General features: G+C 48.9%; 1 protein-coding gene across 1 annotated transcript in view; it reads left to right on the top strand.

The window, feature by feature from the left end:
- Positions 1 to 19952, top strand: part of GABBR2 (gamma-aminobutyric acid type B receptor subunit 2) — a 298825-nt gene that overhangs the window by 274811 nt on the left and 4062 nt on the right. Inside the window, exons 14-17 of the mRNA XM_016223063.2 lie at positions 8161 to 8271; positions 12736 to 12960; positions 14873 to 15055; positions 16875 to 17004. Of these exons, the coding sequence (XP_016078549.2) occupies positions 8161 to 8271; positions 12736 to 12960; positions 14873 to 15055; positions 16875 to 17004 (649 nt within the window). The remainder of the gene's footprint in view (positions 1 to 8160; positions 8272 to 12735; positions 12961 to 14872; positions 15056 to 16874; positions 17005 to 19952) is intronic.

Raw genomic sequence — 19952 nt, 5'->3', positions numbered from 1 at the left:
GCTTTGGGCCCCATACTGCTACTCTGGAAGCCGCCCCAGGAGCACCTAAGCAAGGTGCACAGCACCAGCAGACTGGTAAGTCCAGAAGTCAGAGGGCACCGTCCTCCAGCTCCAGGGGGCTGATGTGGCAGTGCCCAGCATAAGTCCTGATAAATGTTGGTTGGCGAGCAGCCCACAAGGCTGGCCCCTCTTGTGCCAACCAGCAGCATAGTGCAGGGCACAGGGCATGGAACAAGTCAGGACACCTACATCTAGTCTCCACTCTGTCACCCTCTTGCTAGAGTCCTTTTCTGGGCCTGTTTCTCCACCTGTAAAAAGAGGAATTGGACTAGTGCATAATCGTCTCAGTGTTTGGAAATGGGGAATCAGGGGAGGGAGATATGAACTGTCACAGTGATCAGAGGACATTCCTGGCATTTAGTGCCCAAGTGCCAGGGATTCTGAGTGCCCTGCACTGGATAGGCAAGTTCTTCACAACAGAAAACCTTGCCCCCTCCAAAGAAAACTGCTGGAAGTGCCCCCATTGAGAAACCCTGGTGGATGATCTCACAGGTCTCTTCCAGACCTGGGATTCTGAAAACATTCGCTCAAACTCATAATCAAACATTCTAAAAAAAAAAGATTCTTACCTTGAAACGACAGCTTCTAGCTTTGCTGCCTTAGAGATGTGGGGCTGCTGCTGTTGAGATAAGCAGCCCAGCCCCGGAGGGATCTGGAAGATTCCTCCAGGCTCCAGCGCTCTGTGACTCTGCAGAGGGAGATAATGATGACAGGTTACACACAAGGAGCGGGCTTTCCACTGTCTGAAGCCTGCTAAACACCCTGGTTACCTCCTTTGATTGTCTTGCCAACGCTGGGAGGTTGCAGATGAGGAAATCATGGCTCAGAAAGGCTTAGAGATGTGTTCAAAGTCATACAGCTGGACTTGGGATCTGAACCAAGTGCCCTTTTCCCTCCCTGCCCAGGCTTTCTTGATGGGACACCCCCCTCCAGTCTCCCCCCAAAGAGGCTGTGACTCACCTGCCTTCCCAGGAAAAGGAAAGCATCTCTAGACTCTGACATGCAGCCCAAAGGTTAGACACCCTCCCCTCCCTGACCATCACATCTATATACACATACTCACCTACTAATTTTACCATCTATTTCAAAAGTTAAATTTGAAATTTTTTAAAAAGCAGGAATGTACCAGGGAGCAAGTCCTGAGAGCAGCTTCTGGGAACTGGTCAGAAGGTGAAAGGCACTCCCGCCTTCAAAGAGGCACTGTCCAGGTGGGGTTTGAGAGCCTGAGCCACCCACGCAGTGACAGCATGAAAGACCAAGAGACCCACGGCCACAGGGGAAGCCTGGGGCACCCTTCATGCCCTCCACCCAGACTCCTTGCCCTCCCTGCCTGGCCCCACACAGGACACACAGAAGCACTGTATTGCGGGATCTGGTCTAGGGTCGAAACACACAGACAAGCAGTGTCAGGTCTAACCTTGTGCTAAGCTGTCACTCTGTGTCAGAGGTGTGCGAGTGACAAAGGAACCTTCACTCTTAACCAAAGATCTGCTATGTGAGGACCAAATGTCACCCTGTTGTTTAAGATCCTCTAAGGCCTTGCTGCCCAAAGGGCAGTCCCTGGCCCAGCAGCATTGTGTCACCTGGGAGCATGTTGGGAGCATGTGGGAACTGCAGCAGCCAGACCTGCTGGCCTGATCCGCCTGTTAACAAGCTCCCTAGGTGGTTTGTGTGCTGGCCCCACTTATTACACTCCAGCCACACTGGCCTCCTTTTGGTTCCTAAAATATGCCAACGTCTTTGCCATTTCAGGTCCTTCCCACCTGCTGTTCCCTCTCCTAGGAGTGGTCTCCCCCTAGATTCTCACATGGCTGGTTTCTCATCATTCAGACCTCAGACTAAATGTCACCACTGCATAAGAACCTTCCCAGACTCTGATCTGCAAGAGGTCCCCCTGCTAGCACCCCTCAAAGTGCCCTGTACCTCTTTTCAGGAACACGCCATACTCTTAGCTGTACCGTGCCGTTTGTCAGTCTTCTGTGCCCTCCGCTAGAATGCACGCCCCGGGAAGGCAAGCGTCCTACCCGCCTATACACCTGGACCCCAGCATGGAGCACAGTGCACAGCGCACAGTAGGCACATGAGAAATATTGGGTTTTTCCCAAATCGGTCAGTGTAAAACAATACAGTCATCTCTCCATTATTCAGGCTCACATTAATTATACTGTAAATTAACCCATGGGCTTACTCTGCAAATGAGTAACTGGAGTCTTAAAAAGATGGGACGTGCCCAAGGTCACCCAGCAAGTCCATAGCAGGACCAAGGCCTCTGACCTTTCAGGACTCAATGCCTCAACTCATACCTAGACGCCCTCCTGGCCCATCCATTTATGCAGCCTGACAAAGCAGGATGTTTGCAGGGGCCGCTGACCTACATTGTGAATAATTGCATTATGCAGAGAGACTCTCAGGCCAGCTGCTCTCCTTTCAGTGCACAGATGGGGAGACTTTCCCCCTGCAGCTTCTGCATGCCTCCCGCTGAGCAGCGGCTGGACCTGGAGTCAGGTGTGAGCACTTTGCAGCCTCCGGCCATCACAGACAGGCGTGGCCTCGCTGCTGGACACTGTGCCCTGTCGGGCAGGAAGAGAGCTTTACGGGCTCGCATTCAGCTTGCAGCACCAAAGCACAGCCTTCACAGCGCTCCAGGGGCTTCCGGGGAGGCCTCTATTGAGTGTTCAGCAATTAAGTCATTTCTCCCACCAGCAGCACCTCGCAGTTTATAGAGCAGGTCTGTACCCACTGTCCCTGGAATTTTACAGGACGCTTTAAGAAAGACAGGGGAGGCTGGGAAGAGCACATGCGAGGGAAGAAAGAACACTGGTTTGGGAGTCAGACAGACCTGGGTTTGAATTTCCCCTCTGACACTTTCTGGCTGGAGATTCTGGGCAAGTTACTTAACCTCTCCATGCCTCAGTTCCCTCGTCTGTAAATGAGTACAACACCTTGTTGAATTCTTATGAGGCTCTGACAAGATAGTGTGTATAGAGCTCTCACAGCTTAGCAACTAGATGTTGTCACGCATGACAAGTGGCTCTTGCTGTTCTTGAGGCGGCTCTTACTGGTGAGGTCCACCCACTCGCCCTCTGAGGCTGCCTCTCATGGAATCATCCTGACCTTACTAGAATGGAAGACCCATGAGGACAGGGCTCTTGTCAGGCCTGGTCATTGCTGCATTCCCCATGCCTAGAATGATACCTGGCAAATGGTAGTGCCTGATAGTTATGTATTAAATGAATGAGTGAGTGAATGAATGAGTGAGTGAATGATTACTTAGGTAATTACCCAAGTGAGCAGCAAAGAAGGAAGAAAACTAAAGAAGAGAAAAAAACAAGTTGAAAGTTCTTGTAGCCAGTATCCAGGGCCAGGGAGACATTCTTAGGCCAGTGGAGAAGCTGTAGTCCACAGCTGTGCAGGGAAGTGGCCTGAGTCGTGGCTCAGACCCTGATGTGAGGGCCCAGCTTGGCATCTGTAGGGGTCAGTGCCCTGTGCTCACTGGCCCTGCGCTGCGTGGCTGGCCCACAGTAGGAGCGGGGTGAATGGGGTAGGCAGGTACAGCCTGGGCCCTCCAGCCCCTCCATAGTAGCCCCCAATCCCTATCCCCATCCCCATCCACACTGTCCTGGAAGGGGGGTGGGGTCCGCCATGGTGCCTGGTAATCTGGCCTTGTTAAGGCCAGTGGGTGCTGAGGGCTTCATCACTTACAGCCCCACCCCACAGAAGCAGCTCTGTGTCCCCAGTGGAGGAGGATCCAGAGCCACTGGGCACGACTCTGCACAGTTCTTTGGTGTCCTCTAGTGGCGCTTTGGTGCACGACAGTGACTCCAAGTAAGTGCTCAGGTGGTGGCCGTGCTCCCAGCCCTCCCGTTGCATGGCCCGGCACATCTCTCTGAACTCTCGTCTCAAGCCTGGCCAGGATGGCTAAGATAAGAAGAGGCGTGGCTCTTACAGTTTGCTTTGAGATTCAGTGCAAGGGTCTTTTGAATATTCAAATTCTCCATCCCCCAGCCTGAACCTGAACCTCATCACTCCTAAAACCACCTCCAACCCCTGCCATTCTGATCTGTGTCCAGTGTGCACAGACCTGTGTGAGGGTGACGTTCACTACCAGGAGATTGCTGTGCTTGTTCCTGGATCAGAGCCTGTGTCCTGGGGAGATGGTGTAGAAGCCTCTCTGCCTGCCCTTGGGACCACTGACTTCTCTGAAATCTCCGCAAGCCCTTGGTTTTCCACTGTCCTCCCAGTTCTGCAGCCAAGGCTGTGCTTAAGCTTGGTGGGAGACTAGAGACCACATTAAGAATTAGGGTTTCAGGATTCAAAGAGATCAGAGCAGACCAAGATGGGGATTGGGGTGGGGAGGGTGTTTACTAACAAGGGAGAGGTAACCAGGCTGGAATGTCAGCTGCAGAAGGGAGAAGACAGAGCTGGAAGCAATTGGATGAAACTTACCTGATGGGGCCTTAGTCAACCCTAAGGAATATCTGAGTCACCAGTGGAAGGTAAGGACATGTAGGTGGACTCACTTTTACCAGGTTGAGCTCGATCCTAGGCCCACAGATCAATGTTAAACTCGAGCAGGTTAAAGGACCAGGATGACATGTGGGAGGAGGTGGTGTGTACCTTAAGTGTGGCTCTTCCCCTCCCCCTCCTGAAGAAGGGTGTGCAGACTAAACAAGAGAGCTTGAGATTGTTCTGGGGAGCCCAGGGGGAAAGACCAGTGGGTGGAGGTACAGGAGGAGAAGGTTCTGGTTCAATAAAAGAATTGTGTAACCATCTCTCCAAGAGTGGAGGGAGGGGTCTGTCAGAGGGGCATGTAAGCCAGACAACCATCGTCAGCTTTCTGTGAACAGAGTTATCATTACATTGAACAAAGTGTATGACAGAATCAGTCCTCTACACATAGAATCTAAGAGTCTATCATAATTAGTGCCTTTCATTGTAGAACAACAGACACCGTCATCATTAATGGGTTTGCTATTCATGCATGACCGTGATGGGCCTGTGCTACTGCAACATTACAGAAACCCAAGTTCTGCCACAAAGTCACTGGTGACCTTGGGACCAAGTCCTTTGTCAGCCTCCTCATTTAAACAATGAAAGGACATTAGGAAACTCCCATCACCCCTAGTAGAATCCAGTCCAGCTCCTGGGCGGGCGGCAGTGGAGGGGAAATCTCTGGCCTTGTCCACTCTGACTATGGTTCCTGGAGATCACCTTCCCTGAGGTGTCTCTCACTAGGACCCACTGCCACCACCGCAGAGGCTTCAGGAACCTCCTCTCCCCTATGGCACTCCAGCCCATGTGTGGGCTCCGTGACCATAGAGGCTGAGCTAAGGCTTTCTGTGGCTTGAGACAACGAAAGGGAAATCAAGCCTTAGAGAGCGTGCAGCTGGGTGATCTGGTTCCAAGAGGCCTGAGCCCACAGGCCCACCACTCCTAGCACTCCTGCTTCCATGTGGGAGCACCATCTTTCCCCAGCTCTTAGGTGCCCAGGCCATTGCTGCCTCAAAGGCCAGGCCTAGAGAACAGGGCCAAGAGAAGCAGGGTTCCCATCCTCTCCCTGCCTCGGGCCTGCCTTCTGCCTTACCAGTGTGCGCCTTCTTCCTAGTGACTGACCCTGGGAATGCCTACCCCTTACCCTCTGGCATATGACTTTACCCTGGGCCTCAGTAGGACAACATCTTGAACATGGCTCTTTGATGAGATCCCCTCAGTGGTATCTGTTTTAAAGACAAACAGATGTGCAAAGAAATCTTCAACTTTACTTAATAAATTTCTTGGTAGTGTATGGATGTAGCAATTCTGAAACTATTTTGTGTTTATTTGTACAATTAAGCAAATGAGAATATTTTGATGTTATTGGAAACCAGTGTTCTCACTGTAGAAAAAGAAAGATGCAAATATGGAATTTCTGTTCCATATTTGCAGCAAGAATTCTGTGGTGTTAGAACAGATAGATGATAGGTAGGTAGATAGATGATTATGATGATAGATAGATAGACAGATAGATATAGATAGATGATAGATAGATGATAGATAGATAGATGATAGATGATAGATAGATGATGATAGATAGATATAGATAGATAGATAGATAGATAGATAGATAGATAGATAGATAATGATGAATGAATACATACATACATACATATATATATACACAGACCCATAAGTAATGATACCTCAGAAACAGTGAGCACATCTAACCCCCAGACACTGGTTTCTAAATACCAATCTCTGCTAAAAAGAACCAAGACTCCTCGGGAAGATAGCTGATTCTAAGGCTGGGGCAAGGAAAGTGTAAGGAGAACGTGGAACATCTTGTGCCAAGAAGTAGGAAAGTGCTCAAAAAATTATGGGGACACATTGAAAAACACAGAAGTTAGCATGCAGGGGGTTTCCATTAGCGAAATCTGGAAAAAATTTGAGCATCAAAATGAAAAATCATATTACTGGATTATAAGACACTAAATTAAAAAGAAACCTACAAGTCCATACTGATACACATTTCTTAAAATGAGCTGAAAGGAAAGATCTTGTTTACAGTAGAATGCCAGGTATTTAAATGGAACCATGGTGTTAGAAAATTACCATTCGCAACCACCAAAATAATGACTCAGGTAAGAATCATCAGTGGATGCTGAAACCACTGAGTTAATGTTCATGGGGGAACAGGATACTCACACAGGTTCAAAGTATCTCCCACAGATTACTTATTAATTATGAGAGAGAAATGGTACCTTTGAAGCTGAGAGTTCTGGCAGACATCACCTCAACCAAATGATCACAATTAACATCAATAATGGGACAAGATGCCATCAAGTTCCCCAGAAGTGAAGCATCGAGGAAGCTGAAACATCACTTCCCTCGGATTGCTGCCAAGAAAGTGTAACCCAAATCTAATCACCAAAACGCATTCAGACAAATCCAAATCAAAGTACAGTCTACAAAATAACTGAACTGGAAACTTCAGAAATATCAGTTACATGAAAAGCCAAAGTTGGCTGAGGTACTGTTTGAGATGAAAGGAGACTAAAGGTTTGACAAGTGAGCGCAGTACATCGTCCCAGATTGGATCCTCAGTTGCCTTAAAGGACATTAGGCCAACTGGTGAAATTTGAAAATGGATGGCATGTTAGATAATATACTGTATAAGTGTTAAATTCCCTGAATTTGGCTAAGTGTGTGTGGTTATGTAAGAGAATCTCCTTGTTCTTAGGAAATACATGCTAGGTACTTAGGGGTGAAAGGTCAGGATGTCTGCAACTTACTCTCAGTGATTCGGGGGAAATACAGGGTGGTGCAAAAGTAGGTTTACAGTTGTGAGTATGTGAAACAGAATTTATTCTTGTATTATGATTTATTAATTACTGCATTGTTTTCCATATGAATAACTATAAGCCTCCTTTGGCCCTACCCTGTATGTATACAGTATATATTTTTGCATTCCCTGGGTGTCTTTTTCTCTTGCCATCTCCTACCTGATTCTCCCCCAGTTTCCCAGTTCTGTTCCTGAGCTTGGGTAGGATCCTCTCGACCACCTCTTGTCCAGTCAACTCTGATTCCAGATGGGTCACGTGGTACATAACATTGCTACCACCACAGCTCCCTTAATGGGGTGGGCAAGGGGATCTCCTTAGAAGGGCTTGGCAGGCCCCATAATTGGCCCAGCCAGTAGATTTGCATCTTTAGCTCCCCAAGTTAATTCCAAAGATACCTAAAGGCCTCCTGACTTAATGTTGTGCTTCATTCTCATCCTCACTTTTTCAACAAATATTACAGATGCCTGCTCTGGGCCAGGTCTTTGCTAGGTTCTAGGGGCACAGAAGTGACCCAGTCCCTACCCTCCAGAGCTCTGACTCAAGATGGGAGGGCATAAAGATCATATATAACTTTAGTGCAGGCTGGATCACAACCAACAACAGAAGGCAGTCAACACTCGCTGAGGAACACAGAGGTGGGGAAAGAGGCGGGGACCAAAAAGCCTCCTGGGCCGTGACACATGCAGTGGCTTATAGGAGGGAAACGGGCAGTCAGATGGGGACCCAGTTGCTGGAATAGTGCCCAGTGCCATCCCTGGGTTTCTGTCTTTTCTTTGCACAGCCGGACCCAGCAGGACGGGACATCTCCATCCGGCCCCTCTTGGAGCACTGTGAGAACACCCACATGACCATCTGGCTCGGCATCGTCTATGCCTACAAGGGGCTTCTCATGGTAGGTGCAGAGCAGGAGGCCGAGTGCAGGGAACCGCTTCCCTGTCACACTTTCTGTCCTGGGGGCAGCCATCAACAGAGAAATCAAGGAGCCCCCAGGACTAAGCACTTACTCTATGCCAGCCCTGTGTCTGCCGTGTTAGGGTATTTCCATAACAGCCCTATGAGATAGTACAAATAATGTCCCCATCCCACTGATGAATACACTGAGGCTGTTTGCCCAAGGTCACTCAGCCAGGAAGTGGCAGGGTCACACGGAACCAGCGAGCTCGCCCTGCAGCTGCCACTGCGCACACCTGGAGCGGCCCTGTGTTGACATCCAGCACGTCCCAGCCCCAGCCTCACTGGGTCCTCCAAATCCGCGGGAGGCCCGTGGACTATCCGATTTCATAGACTAGGAAAGTAAGGTTGAGAGAGATTAAGCGGTTTGCAGAGGCCATCTGGTGGCCGCCAGCCCCGGAACCCAGCACTCTTTCCATTCGGCTCATCATCATCCATTAAAATCAAAGGCGAGGGTTAAAAAGAAAGGAAAGGTCACACCCGAACCCTCCTCACACGGCTGTGGAGTGTCCAAGCCCAGCAGGGCTTGGCAGGCGCCCCCTCCCCCCCGCCTGACCCTACACCCCCCCCCAACCCTACACCCCCCCCACCTGACCCTACACCCCCCCCGCCTGACCCTACACCCCCCCAACCCTACACCCCCCCGCCTGACCCTACACCCCCCCGCCTGACCCTACACCCCCCCTGACCCTACACCCCCCCGACCCTACACCCCCCCGCCTGACCCTACACCCCCCCGCCTGACCCTACACCCCCCCAACCCTACACCCCCCCGCCTGACCCTACACCCCCCTGACCCTACACCCCCCCTGACCCTACACCCCCCCTGACCCTACACCCCCCCGACCCTACACCCCCCCACCTGACCCTACACCCCCCCAACCCTACACCCCCCCGCCTGACCCTACACCCCCCTGACCCTACACCCCCCCTGACCCTACACCCCCCCTGACCCTACACCCCCCCGCCTGACCCTACACCCCCCCGCCTGACCCTACACCCCCCCTGACCCTACAGCCCCCCCAACCCTACACCCCCCCGCCTGACCCTACACCCCCCCGCCTGACCCTACACCCCCCCTGACCCTACACCCCCCCGCCTGACCCTACACCCCCCCCGCCTGACCCTACACCCCCCCGCCTGACCCTACACCCCCCCCGACCCTACACCCCCCCGACCCTACACCCCCCCGCCTGACCCTACACCCCCCCGCCTGACCCTACACCCCCCCGCCTGACCCTACACCCCCCCCCCCGCCTGACCCTACACCCCGCCTGACCCTACTACCCCCCCCCCAGGCCTCCGCTTCCAGTCCCCGAGTGGCAGGGAGCTGCCACTGCGCCCTGCTCAGATCTCACCACAGAAGCCTCCACTTAGAAGTGCAAAATGCAGCCTTCTCCAAAAGTCAGATAAACTGGGGTTCCTTACCCTTCTCAAATGCTTCCTCGCCTGCTGCTGCTCCCCAAAACTGTTAGCAGTTGATTCTGAGCCCTTCAAGGGGCCACACCAGAAGAACAGGTGTTAGGGGACCCCAGGCAAAGATTGTCCCCACTTCATACTAGTTGAGACCCTCTTGTGTTTCCATAGAGGTCCTTTGAGAACTACTGGGCTGCCATCTGAGTCCCACAAGGTAATGACCTGGAGGTGTCCACAGGAGGTGCCCAGAATGGAAATGGGACCCTGAAGACTGGCCTAAGGTCCTAGGCTTAGAGAAAGACACACTCGGGGGACATGGTCACCAAAGCTGCCAGAGACAGGTGGCACAGACCCGAGGGCAGAGCCATCATCAGTGGGCAGAGGTGCCAGAAGGCAGCTCTGGTCCCTGTAAGGAAGGACTTTGTATAACAGAGCAGTGTTCACAGATGTGATGGAGCCCTGTGAGAAGGAATGAGCTCCCTGTCACAGGAAGTGTGCAACATCCATGACTTGAGTTTCCCCAGCCCTCACTGAATAAAGAAAATGAAACTAGACTCTTTCCAGGATGCCATGTTCTTGATCCTGACTCTGTGAAATTAGATTATGTGAATCAGATTGACCCTAAACTGGATTTATCTGTAGTGTTTTGGCCATTCATTATCTTCCCCACCTACTTCCAAAAGTGGTTGGAGATGACTGTATCTCTTCCAGGAAAGCTAATACTTTCTATCAGATCATGTCAATAAAACTGTATTTGACAGCACAAATGCTTAACTGTTTCCAGTGTATGAAAAGGAATGGCCACAGCCCTCCTGGGCTCTCGGGTTCATAACTGAAAGCCCCTCTCTAGCCCCTCCTGCTCTGGAACCTCAGAATCTTGGGGCTGGAAAGAGCATGCACAGCCCTGTCGGCCCACTCTGCTGTCAGATGTTTCAGCATCCTCAAACCCCACAGACCCCCAAGAGCATCCCCAACAACTGTTCTTTCACTCACTGCTTCCATACCTCCAGTGATGGGGAACTCACCCCCTTAAAAGCAGCCTGTACCATCCATGGATGGCATATTAGTTTCCTGTGGCTTCCATAACAAATTACAACAAACTGATGGCTTAAAACAACAGAAATGTGTTCTCTCACAGCTCTGGAGTCCAAAAGTCTAAAATCAAGGCAGGGTCAGACCCCCTGTTAGAGAACAGGAGTCCTGACACCCATCTAGCCCTGACACTCCCTGCTATGGGACCCAGACAGGTCACTTGGCCTTGCCCAGCCTCTGCTTCTTCCCCTATGAGATGTGGGCAGCCACACCCAGTGCCCTTGTGGGATTGAAGGAGGCTGAATTCTAGGGAACCAACACAAAGCAGGCTTTCACAGCTGTTGGTTTCCTTCTCTGGGCTTCTGATTCCTCATTTTAAATGGAATGTTTTAAAAATAAATCAGTCTGTGAGATAACACATTAAGAAAAGAGGAAAACAACCATGATTGTATAGAATAATACCAATTACAAAATGCCTTTTTAATTCTGTACAGGACATTTCCAGTTATAAAATGCTTTTACATCCATCCTTTCATTTCATGTGGAAAGACCCTGTGAGAAAAGTATTATTCCCATTTCACAGATAGTGAAACTCAGGCCTGAGAAGTGACTTGCCCAGAGTCACACAGCCAGTGGGTAGCAGAGCAGATTCCAGATTCTCCGGCCTTGTGCCAGCCACCCTTCTACCACATAGCATTGTACTGCCAAAGTAACCTCAACCTTAAAACAGGCCCTCACTGTGATGTGGCACATGCCCGAGATGCAGTGATGAGATCACAGGGAAGAGGGGCCTTCGTGGGAAGGCCTCCTGGAGGTGCTGGACTTCCTCCCACTCACATCACCATTTCTGCCCTGTGTTTATCTGTACTCCCTTCTGCAGCCTGCCCTCCCTTTAGACCACCTATGAAGATAAACTCAACACCCTGCTTCAGATTACATTTGAGTTTTACCCTGCTCAATTCTGTTGGGAGATACTGGTTAAGAGTAGAGCTGCAAGTGACCAAAAAAACCCCCAGAATAATAGTGATTAAAGATATAGTTAATTTCCCTCTCAAGCAATCTAGGAGAGGTTGGGGGGCTCCCAGCATCTGAGCTCCTTGCATCTTGTGGCTCCCCCATCTCCATGCTGCTTCCACATTGTAGTATAAGATGATTTAATGGTCTAAAATGGCTGTTCAAGCTCCACCCATCACATTCCACTCCATTTATTAGGAAGGACAAAAGAAACATCTTTCTCTTGTATGACTTGTACACACTACATGGCATTGTCCAGAACCTTGCCATGTAGAGACTAGGAACTATAGTCTCTATTCTTGGGTGGCTATTGCATTGTGGGGGTGACAGAAGTCCCAGACCCAGGGGCTCCTCCTGGTATAATGGGAAAGAGACTAGACTGAACTTCTAGAGACACAGTCCCACTTTTGCCACCATATTGCTATGTGGCCTTGGGCAAGCCCCTTCCTTTCTCTGGGCCTCAGTGTTCTCTATAGAACAGGGGTGGGGAGCCTTTTTTCTGCCAAGGGCCATTTGGGTATTTATAACATCCATTCACGGGCCATACAAAATTATCAACTTTAAAATTCGCTATGAAAAAAGCTTCTAGATTTATTGAATTTTGAGTCCCGCCTGCATTTGCTTTGGCAGGGCCAGATGTTCCCCACGCCTGCTATAGAATGAAGGGAGGTGGTCGAGGTCATGTCTGAAGTTCCTTCCCACTGCGGCCTCCTGTGGGTCTGTGCATGAACCAGGGGTGAGGGTGAAGGAGAACCAGCCAGCTGTGACACTCTCAGTGTGCACCCCAGACTCAACCCAGGGCCCTGAGTGGAGCCAGCAAAGCCCGGCCTCCCTCCCTGCAGCCCCCACTTCCAGAGTAACCCTCAGCCCAGTTGCTTTTCGGAGCAGCGAGCGCGTGCCGCTACTTGGTAATGACCACCTTCCCTTCTGTTCACCGTTTCAGCTGTTCGGTTGTTTCCTAGCTTGGGAGACCCGCAATGTCAGCATCCCCGCGCTCAACGACAGCAAGTACATCGGGATGAGCGTCTACAACGTGGGGATCATGTGCATCATCGGGGCCGCCGTCTCCTTCCTGACCCGGGACCAGCCCAACGTGCAGTTCTGCATCGTGGCGCTGGTCATCATCTTCTGCAGCACCATCACCCTCTGCCTGGTGTTCGTGCCCAAGGTACCGGCGGTGGCCGACAGCCACCCTCGCCGCCCTGGCCTCGGCCTCTGGCTCTGTCACGCGGGGATTTCCCAGCTCCCTTCACTTCCTAAGTTGTGCACATCTTTTTTTTTTTTTTTCCACAATGAACACAACTCACATCCCAGAAAGTTTGGAAAGCACAGAAGAGTAAAACCAGATTATCCAGAAACTTCATTTAGTCGCACTATCCAAAATAATCACTGTTAATGGGGTTTTTTTGTTTGCTTTTTTACTGTTAATATTTTTGATATGTTTCTCCCAGTGTTTTTTAATAGTTAGGCAGTGATGCTTTTTCAGATATGGCTATAATTATAGCACGTACATCGCTTTGCAGTTTGCCTTTCACTTAATTTTTTGTGCTTTGTATTTCCCATGTTTATAACCATCATTGAGGGAAAGTTCTCTACTTTCTTGTCCACTTGATCTCTTATTGTGACATTGCAGTTGTTTCCAGGCTTTTTATATTATAAATAACTTTTCTACATAACACATTTTCCTTATTTCCAATTATTCCCTTAAGATAGAGTGGCAGAAGTAGTATTAGTGGGTCAAAAAAAATAACCGTTTTTAACAGCCAGTTAACATTTTTCATTCATCCTGTGAGGTGCTTTTCCAATATTATCCTGCCCAGCAGGCAGGCGAACAAGAGGCCTTGTCCTTTTAGGAGCCCCTGCAGTAGCTGGTCTGTATACAGAGGGAAGCCTGACCTCTGGTGGGTCCCAGGAAACAGAGAGGGTAGGGAAGGAGTTGTTGGCCCAAGTGAGGCAGTATCTGCCTAGGAGGAGAGATCACACAGGGTCTCTCCCTCCCCTAGAGGCTGCCCAAAGGCACCTGCATCCTCCCAGGCAGTGTCAGCTCTGCCCTTAGTGCCTCTGGCGAATGTTCCTTCCCTCTCTGGTTGTAAACACCTGCCCAGGCTCCAGCCAACACCACAACTCCTCTGCCTGGACTCTGATGTTCTCTCCATCCTATAAAGGATGCCAGATGGTTCTGAGCTCAGCTCTGATTGTGTCACTCTGCTGTGTCACCCTCAGTAGGTCACATCGCCCTTCTGGCTCCAGGATCAAGCCTCTGACATTGGGCTGCCTTTCAGGATCCTTCAGTCTCCTCCAGTCTCCCCAGAAATCCCTATCCACCATCCAAACTGCCCTTCTCCATAAGCGCCCTGAGCCCCAGGCCTCCCCCTGTGATGGCATACGCCATTACCTCCCCCTGGGATTCCCTTATCCTCTGCTTCCTTCCAGGCCTTTCTCAGAACTCAGCCCCTTGCCTCTGACCCATGAGGTCCTGGTGGTCAGGAGTCATGGCTCGCTCAGCCCCCGCTCTCCAGTCCTGAGCCCAGAGCCCACCTCAAATAAGAGATGTTTCTCCACTAAATGAGTAAGATCAGGGTCAAGTGGCAACCTTTTCTCATATAAAAATGTCTTTGAAAATGACAGAGCCAGTCACTAATCTGCCCCCAACACCCATCGATGGTTCTGACAAGAAGCCTTCACTTTCCTCCATCCCACTGTCTTCACAACTGTCACCTTCAGGTTTGTTCTCCATACGGTGCAAGGCCTGAGGCACAGCGAGGCTCAGCTGGAGCCAGGCCTTCAGGGCCCTAGGGGGCTCTGCCAAATGGTTAGGATGCGGTGGAATGTGAGTCAGGAGACAGACTCTGCTGACAAGGAAGGAAGCTGAAGCTCAGTGAGGGGAAGGGCCTGCCCCAGGTCACACAGGAGCAAATGCCAAAGAGAGTCCTGGGCCCAGGGCTCTGGACTCCCAGCTATGTCCTTTCTGTGGCCCCCTGTTGCTTCCAGAGCAGGACCTGCAGGGAAAGCTGGATGGAGGGGAGGAGAGGAGGGAGGACCCCAAGGTTCTCTTTTCAAACCCACCTATGTCCTTTCAGCTTATCACTCTGAGAACAAACCCAGATGCAGCAACTCAGAACAGACGTTTCCAGTTCACTCAGAATCAGAAGAAAGAAGATTCTAAAACATCCACCTCTGTCACCAGCGTGAACCAAGCAAGCACATCCCGCCTGGAGGGCCTGCAGTCTGAAAACCACCGCCTGCGAATGAAGATCACAGAGGTACCTCCCACAGCACTGCCAGCCAGTGCCCCTCCTCCCACTGGAGTCCCTGTGCCCTGTGAGGTACTCTCAGAGCTGCCATTCCCACCACGTCTCCTCCAGGACATCACGGCTGTGCCTCCCCATCTGCTGTCCTGACGGCTGCAAGAACCAGGGTGGCTGTGAACCAGACAGAGGCCATTTGATCAGAATGGGCCACTCCCCAAGGCATTGCTTTCCTCGGCAGTGCAGTTAAAGCCAGGTGGAAGGCACACTCTGGGCTGTCTCAGGAAGGAAAGAGAAGGGAGGTCCATGCAGGGGATTGCCTTTTAAGCAAGTGATACAAAATTGTACACATTTTGGGTTTGCTCCAGTTACATTGACAAGAACCTACATATCACACTTAGCCACAGGGAGGCTGGGAAATGTACTCTGTAGCTAAGAGTCCCAAGGAAGAAGTGAGACGGAGGGTTGCCTGAATAAATATAGGATGCCCAGTTATATTTTAATTTCAGACAAACAACCAATCATATTTTTAGTATAAGTGTGTCCCATATAATATTTGGGATATACTTATTCTAAAAAATGATTCCTTATTATCTGAAATGCACATGTGACAGATTCTGTATTTTCAGTTGCTAATCTAGCAGGCCCTACTGTGGGGGCTCACAGCAGGGCCACAAGATCCTCTACACAGTTGTCGGTGCATCGAAAGCTGGCTTTTAGGACGTGCCGCCGTCCACTAGCCACCGGAGCAGAGGAGGAAAGGTTTCTGACTTCCACTTGCACACTCCAGCAGTGAAGAGTGCACTCACATTAGGAAACCCAAAACCCAAGCCACCGTCAAAACCCCAACATGGTGGGTGGTTTTTCCTGGATTTGAACCATAATCTGGCTCCCTGGTGCTTCCACCCTTTGATCCCAGCCTTGCCATTTGAGTCACACAGAAAGAGGTATCTCTCTCCTCCTCCACATGAAAACTTATTAAACAATTTATAGCTGTGCTCTGGACATTGGAACAGCACTTTACAGTTGGTGTGGTCCCCTCCCTTATATTGTAATAGGATGCCCACTACCCTTCCCAACTACTGTCCATTCCCACCACACACATTCCCTAGGCTTCGCAGGAACTGAGCTGCCCAGAGCCAGCATCTGATTCTTATATAACCTGAGGGTGACTGGGATCTATCCTGCTTAACTCCTCTGAAGGCATCCCTGCTGACCTGAGTCTCCATGACAGTGTGAGGCTCAGAGCTGACCAGTCCTGCAGATCTGTTCCACCCTCCCACACCAAGGGTTCTACTAGTATCAATAATAATTATAGTAATAGTATTATAGTAGTAGATTTCTCTTAGTATGTGTCAAGGGCTGGGCTAAACTTTTATTGTATTATCTCATTTAATCTTCACAAGAACCCTGCGAGGTGTGTATTATTACCCCATTCTACAGATGAAGGAACTGAGACTCAGTTCTCACCAGCCAGCACACAGCCAGTAAGGAGCAGCCCTGGGTCTGCCCCTAGGCTTGTCCAGCTTCAGAGCCTGCGTAGCAAAACTCTCCCCCTCTCCCCAGGCTGCTCCATCAGGCACAAGCCTGCACTGGACACATCACTGCAAAGCCCAGGCCCCTCCCATGACAGCTTCTCCTGGAACAAGAGCTGGCAGGGACCTTCTGTGTCTCTTCCCCAACATGCAGCAGCCCCTCTGGCTCTCAGTGCCCTCCCAAAGCCAGCCCGAGGCCTGGCCCTGAGAGCTACTTTTTGGCTCTCGAGGCCTGGCTGCCAGGACTAGGGCAGGGACTAGGCCGGAGCTTTGACTCAGCTGGAGCCTTTGTTTTCTAGCTTGATAAAGACTTGGAAGAGGTCACCATGCAGCTGCAGGACACACCAGAAAAGACCACCTACATTAAACAGAACCATTACCAAGAGCTCAATGACATCCTCAACCTGGGGAACTTCACTGAGAGCACAGGTAAGAGGAGGTGGAGCCCCTGGAAACGTGGGGATATGGGTATCAGGCACAGCCATCAACCTCCTATTTTACAGATGAAGAAACTGAGGTCAGGGAGGGATGGGCTGGTCTGAAGTCACACAGGCAGAGCTGGGACACCTGGAGCCCACATCTCCAACCACAGTTCAGTGTCCATCTGGAGCTCATTCTGCTGGAGCTGGGGCTTCTGCTTCTCAGACCCTTGGGCTCCAGTTGCTCCTGTACACACATGGCCACATTCCCAGTGTTCTGATGGGGGCACATTGTTCTTAGCAAACAGATCACCTGTGCTTCTCCCAACAACGTTCTTTAGTTTCCAGCACACCGCGTCAATGTACAGGAAAGGAGTGCTCAGTAGGATGTGACAGGACACTCACTCTCCCCACCACCTGCGAAATGCAAGCTGAAACGAGCGTTCTCCTGCAATGTTTGGAAGCCAGCCTGGCACTCTCCAAATGTTAGATGTGAAACCTTTTCAACCCAGCAATTCCACTAGCAGGAGCCTGCCTTGGAAGCACTCCCATGCATGCGAAGATGTAGACACATGCTGTTCACCACGTTATTTTTAGGGGAGAAAAGCTGGAATTAACTTAAATGGCCATTATTTGGGGTAGTTTCGTTAATTATGGTACAACCAAACAAGGTGCATTATACAGCTATTAAAAAGTGAGGTAGGCCCTGGCCGGCTTGGCTTAGTGGTTAGGGCATCAGCCCGAAGACTGAAGGGCTCTGGGTTCAGTTCTGGCCACGGCACGTACCTTGGTTTCAGGCTCAATCGATGTGTCTCTCTCACATCAGTGTTCCCCCCCCCCACTCTCTCTGAAAAGCAATGCAAAAAATATACTCATGTGAGGATTAAAAAAAAAAGTGAGATGGATTTATTTGTGCAGATATGGTAAGATCTCCAAGTGAAAAGCAAGGTGAAGACCAGCATTATATATAAATGCATTTGTGTGTATGTGTGTAAGTGTATTTTTAAAAAGGTTTGGGAGAACAGACACCAAATAGTTAACAGAATCCACCTATGTGGAAGGGTGGGTAAGAAGGGAATCTTATACATTTCATTTTATGTATTTCTATATTGTTTGCATTTTGTCATTAGCATATGTTCATTTTTGTTATAAAATTAATTTTTAAGTCAATGAAAAATCTTGTTTCTTTTATTCTTATTACATAAGTAATAAGTATTCTTATTATAAAATTAACATAATTATAATTAACTTTATTATATATAATATAATTTAAAAGCAATATTATAAACTTATTGTATATTGATTGTTAAAATTTTTTAAATTGAGGTAATAAGGAAATTGAAAGAATTAAAATTATTCTTAGTAATTTTAGTATCTGGAAAAGGTAAGCATTTCACATTAGCGGGGAAATGAATTAGTCAGTAAATTTCATTGAGATAAAAATAATGTTAGAGCCTTACCTCACACTTTACACAAAAATCCAAGTGGGTAAAGATTTAAATATAAAAGATGAAACCATGAATATACTAGAAGAAAGCGTGTAAGTATTTATTTTATAATCTCAGAGGAAGGACTTTTTAAATTTGATGTAAAAACACAGAAACCACAAAAGAAAAGTTCAACATTCAACTACAAAAGGAAAAAAATTTATTTTAATCCTCACCTGAGGATATGTTTTTATTGATTTTACAGAGGAAGGGAGAGAGAAACATCAATCAGTTGCCTCCCATACGTGCCCTGACCACACCCCGACCAAAGATCGAACCCATAACCTAGGTATGTGCCCAGCCAGGAATCGAACCTGCAACCTTTTGGTGTACAGGATGAAGCTCCAACTGCCTGAACCACTCGAACAGGGACAAAAGAAAATTTTTTAACAGTGCAAAAGCCATCATAAGTACAGTCAAAAAATTAAGCAACAAAGTAAGCCAAAATATAACTCGGTTAACAAACATTTCCTTGTATATAAGGAGAAATTATATGTAATTGCATATAAAGTGCATGTAATTATATGGAAATTAATAAGAAAAAGACCAACAACCCAAAGGAAAAATGGGCAAGAGCGTTCTTATAAAAGGAAATACAGGTGGTTCTTAGGCTTATGAAAAGATGCTCAGTGTTTCTCCGTATCCAAGGAGGGCAAATTAAATCTGCAGTGACATACCATTTTCACCTGTAAGACCCGCAGAGTTCAGAAATCAAAGAGCTGCTGAGAATGAGAGGAATCAGGTGGGGAAGTGGGCATTCTCAAGCATTGCTGGTTGAAATAGAAGTTGTCCTGACCCTGCAGTTCCACTTTTGGAATTTACCCAAAGGATATACAGGTGACTGTCATTATTCATGGTACCTATGGTTTATAAAGTCATTGTGAAATGAGAATTCCTGAGTCCTGAACCACTGCTCTTAAGGGAAATACAGGGTTAGTTTCCCGCAAGCCTCTTAAAGGTTGACATTTTTGTCAACAGATCAATACAGAACTTTGTTTTAGGTGTGTTTCTGTTTAAAGTCACCTTATTTAATGTACGTTATTGATTCGTTTACATTGAACTCACAGCCAATAGCACTGTGTCACTTACGCCTGATTGAACACACATATTTTCTCCAGGCACATCACAGCTTAGGACCATTAGACAGCCCTTCAGCATACAGTTGGGGACCATTTTAAACAGTGAAATCACCAACACAAAGCACAAAAATGTGACAAAAGTGGCCCTAAATAGACCACAAAAAGAATACTTATTAATAGCATGAGAGCTGAAGCAAGTACACAGTGTCGACCTCAGCTGGGAATGTGCATGTTGGGCAACTCAAAGTTTTCCATACTTTGTGTCAGCAAATGACCACAAAAACATCAGGAGTATTGAGTTAGGGGTTACAAGTAAATTTTAGTGAATAGGAGTTTACAAATACAGAATCCATGAATAAGGAGAATTGTCTGTACTCACATGAGTACAGAAT

Source organism: Miniopterus natalensis, chromosome 12, assembly GCF_054644295.1.
Source record: "Miniopterus natalensis isolate mMinNat1 chromosome 12, mMinNat1.hap1, whole genome shotgun sequence".
NCBI lineage: Eukaryota > Metazoa > Chordata > Mammalia > Chiroptera > Miniopteridae > Miniopterus > Miniopterus natalensis.
The sequence above is the reverse complement of the archived record's forward strand: the minus strand, read 5'-3'. Positions and strand labels throughout refer to the sequence as shown.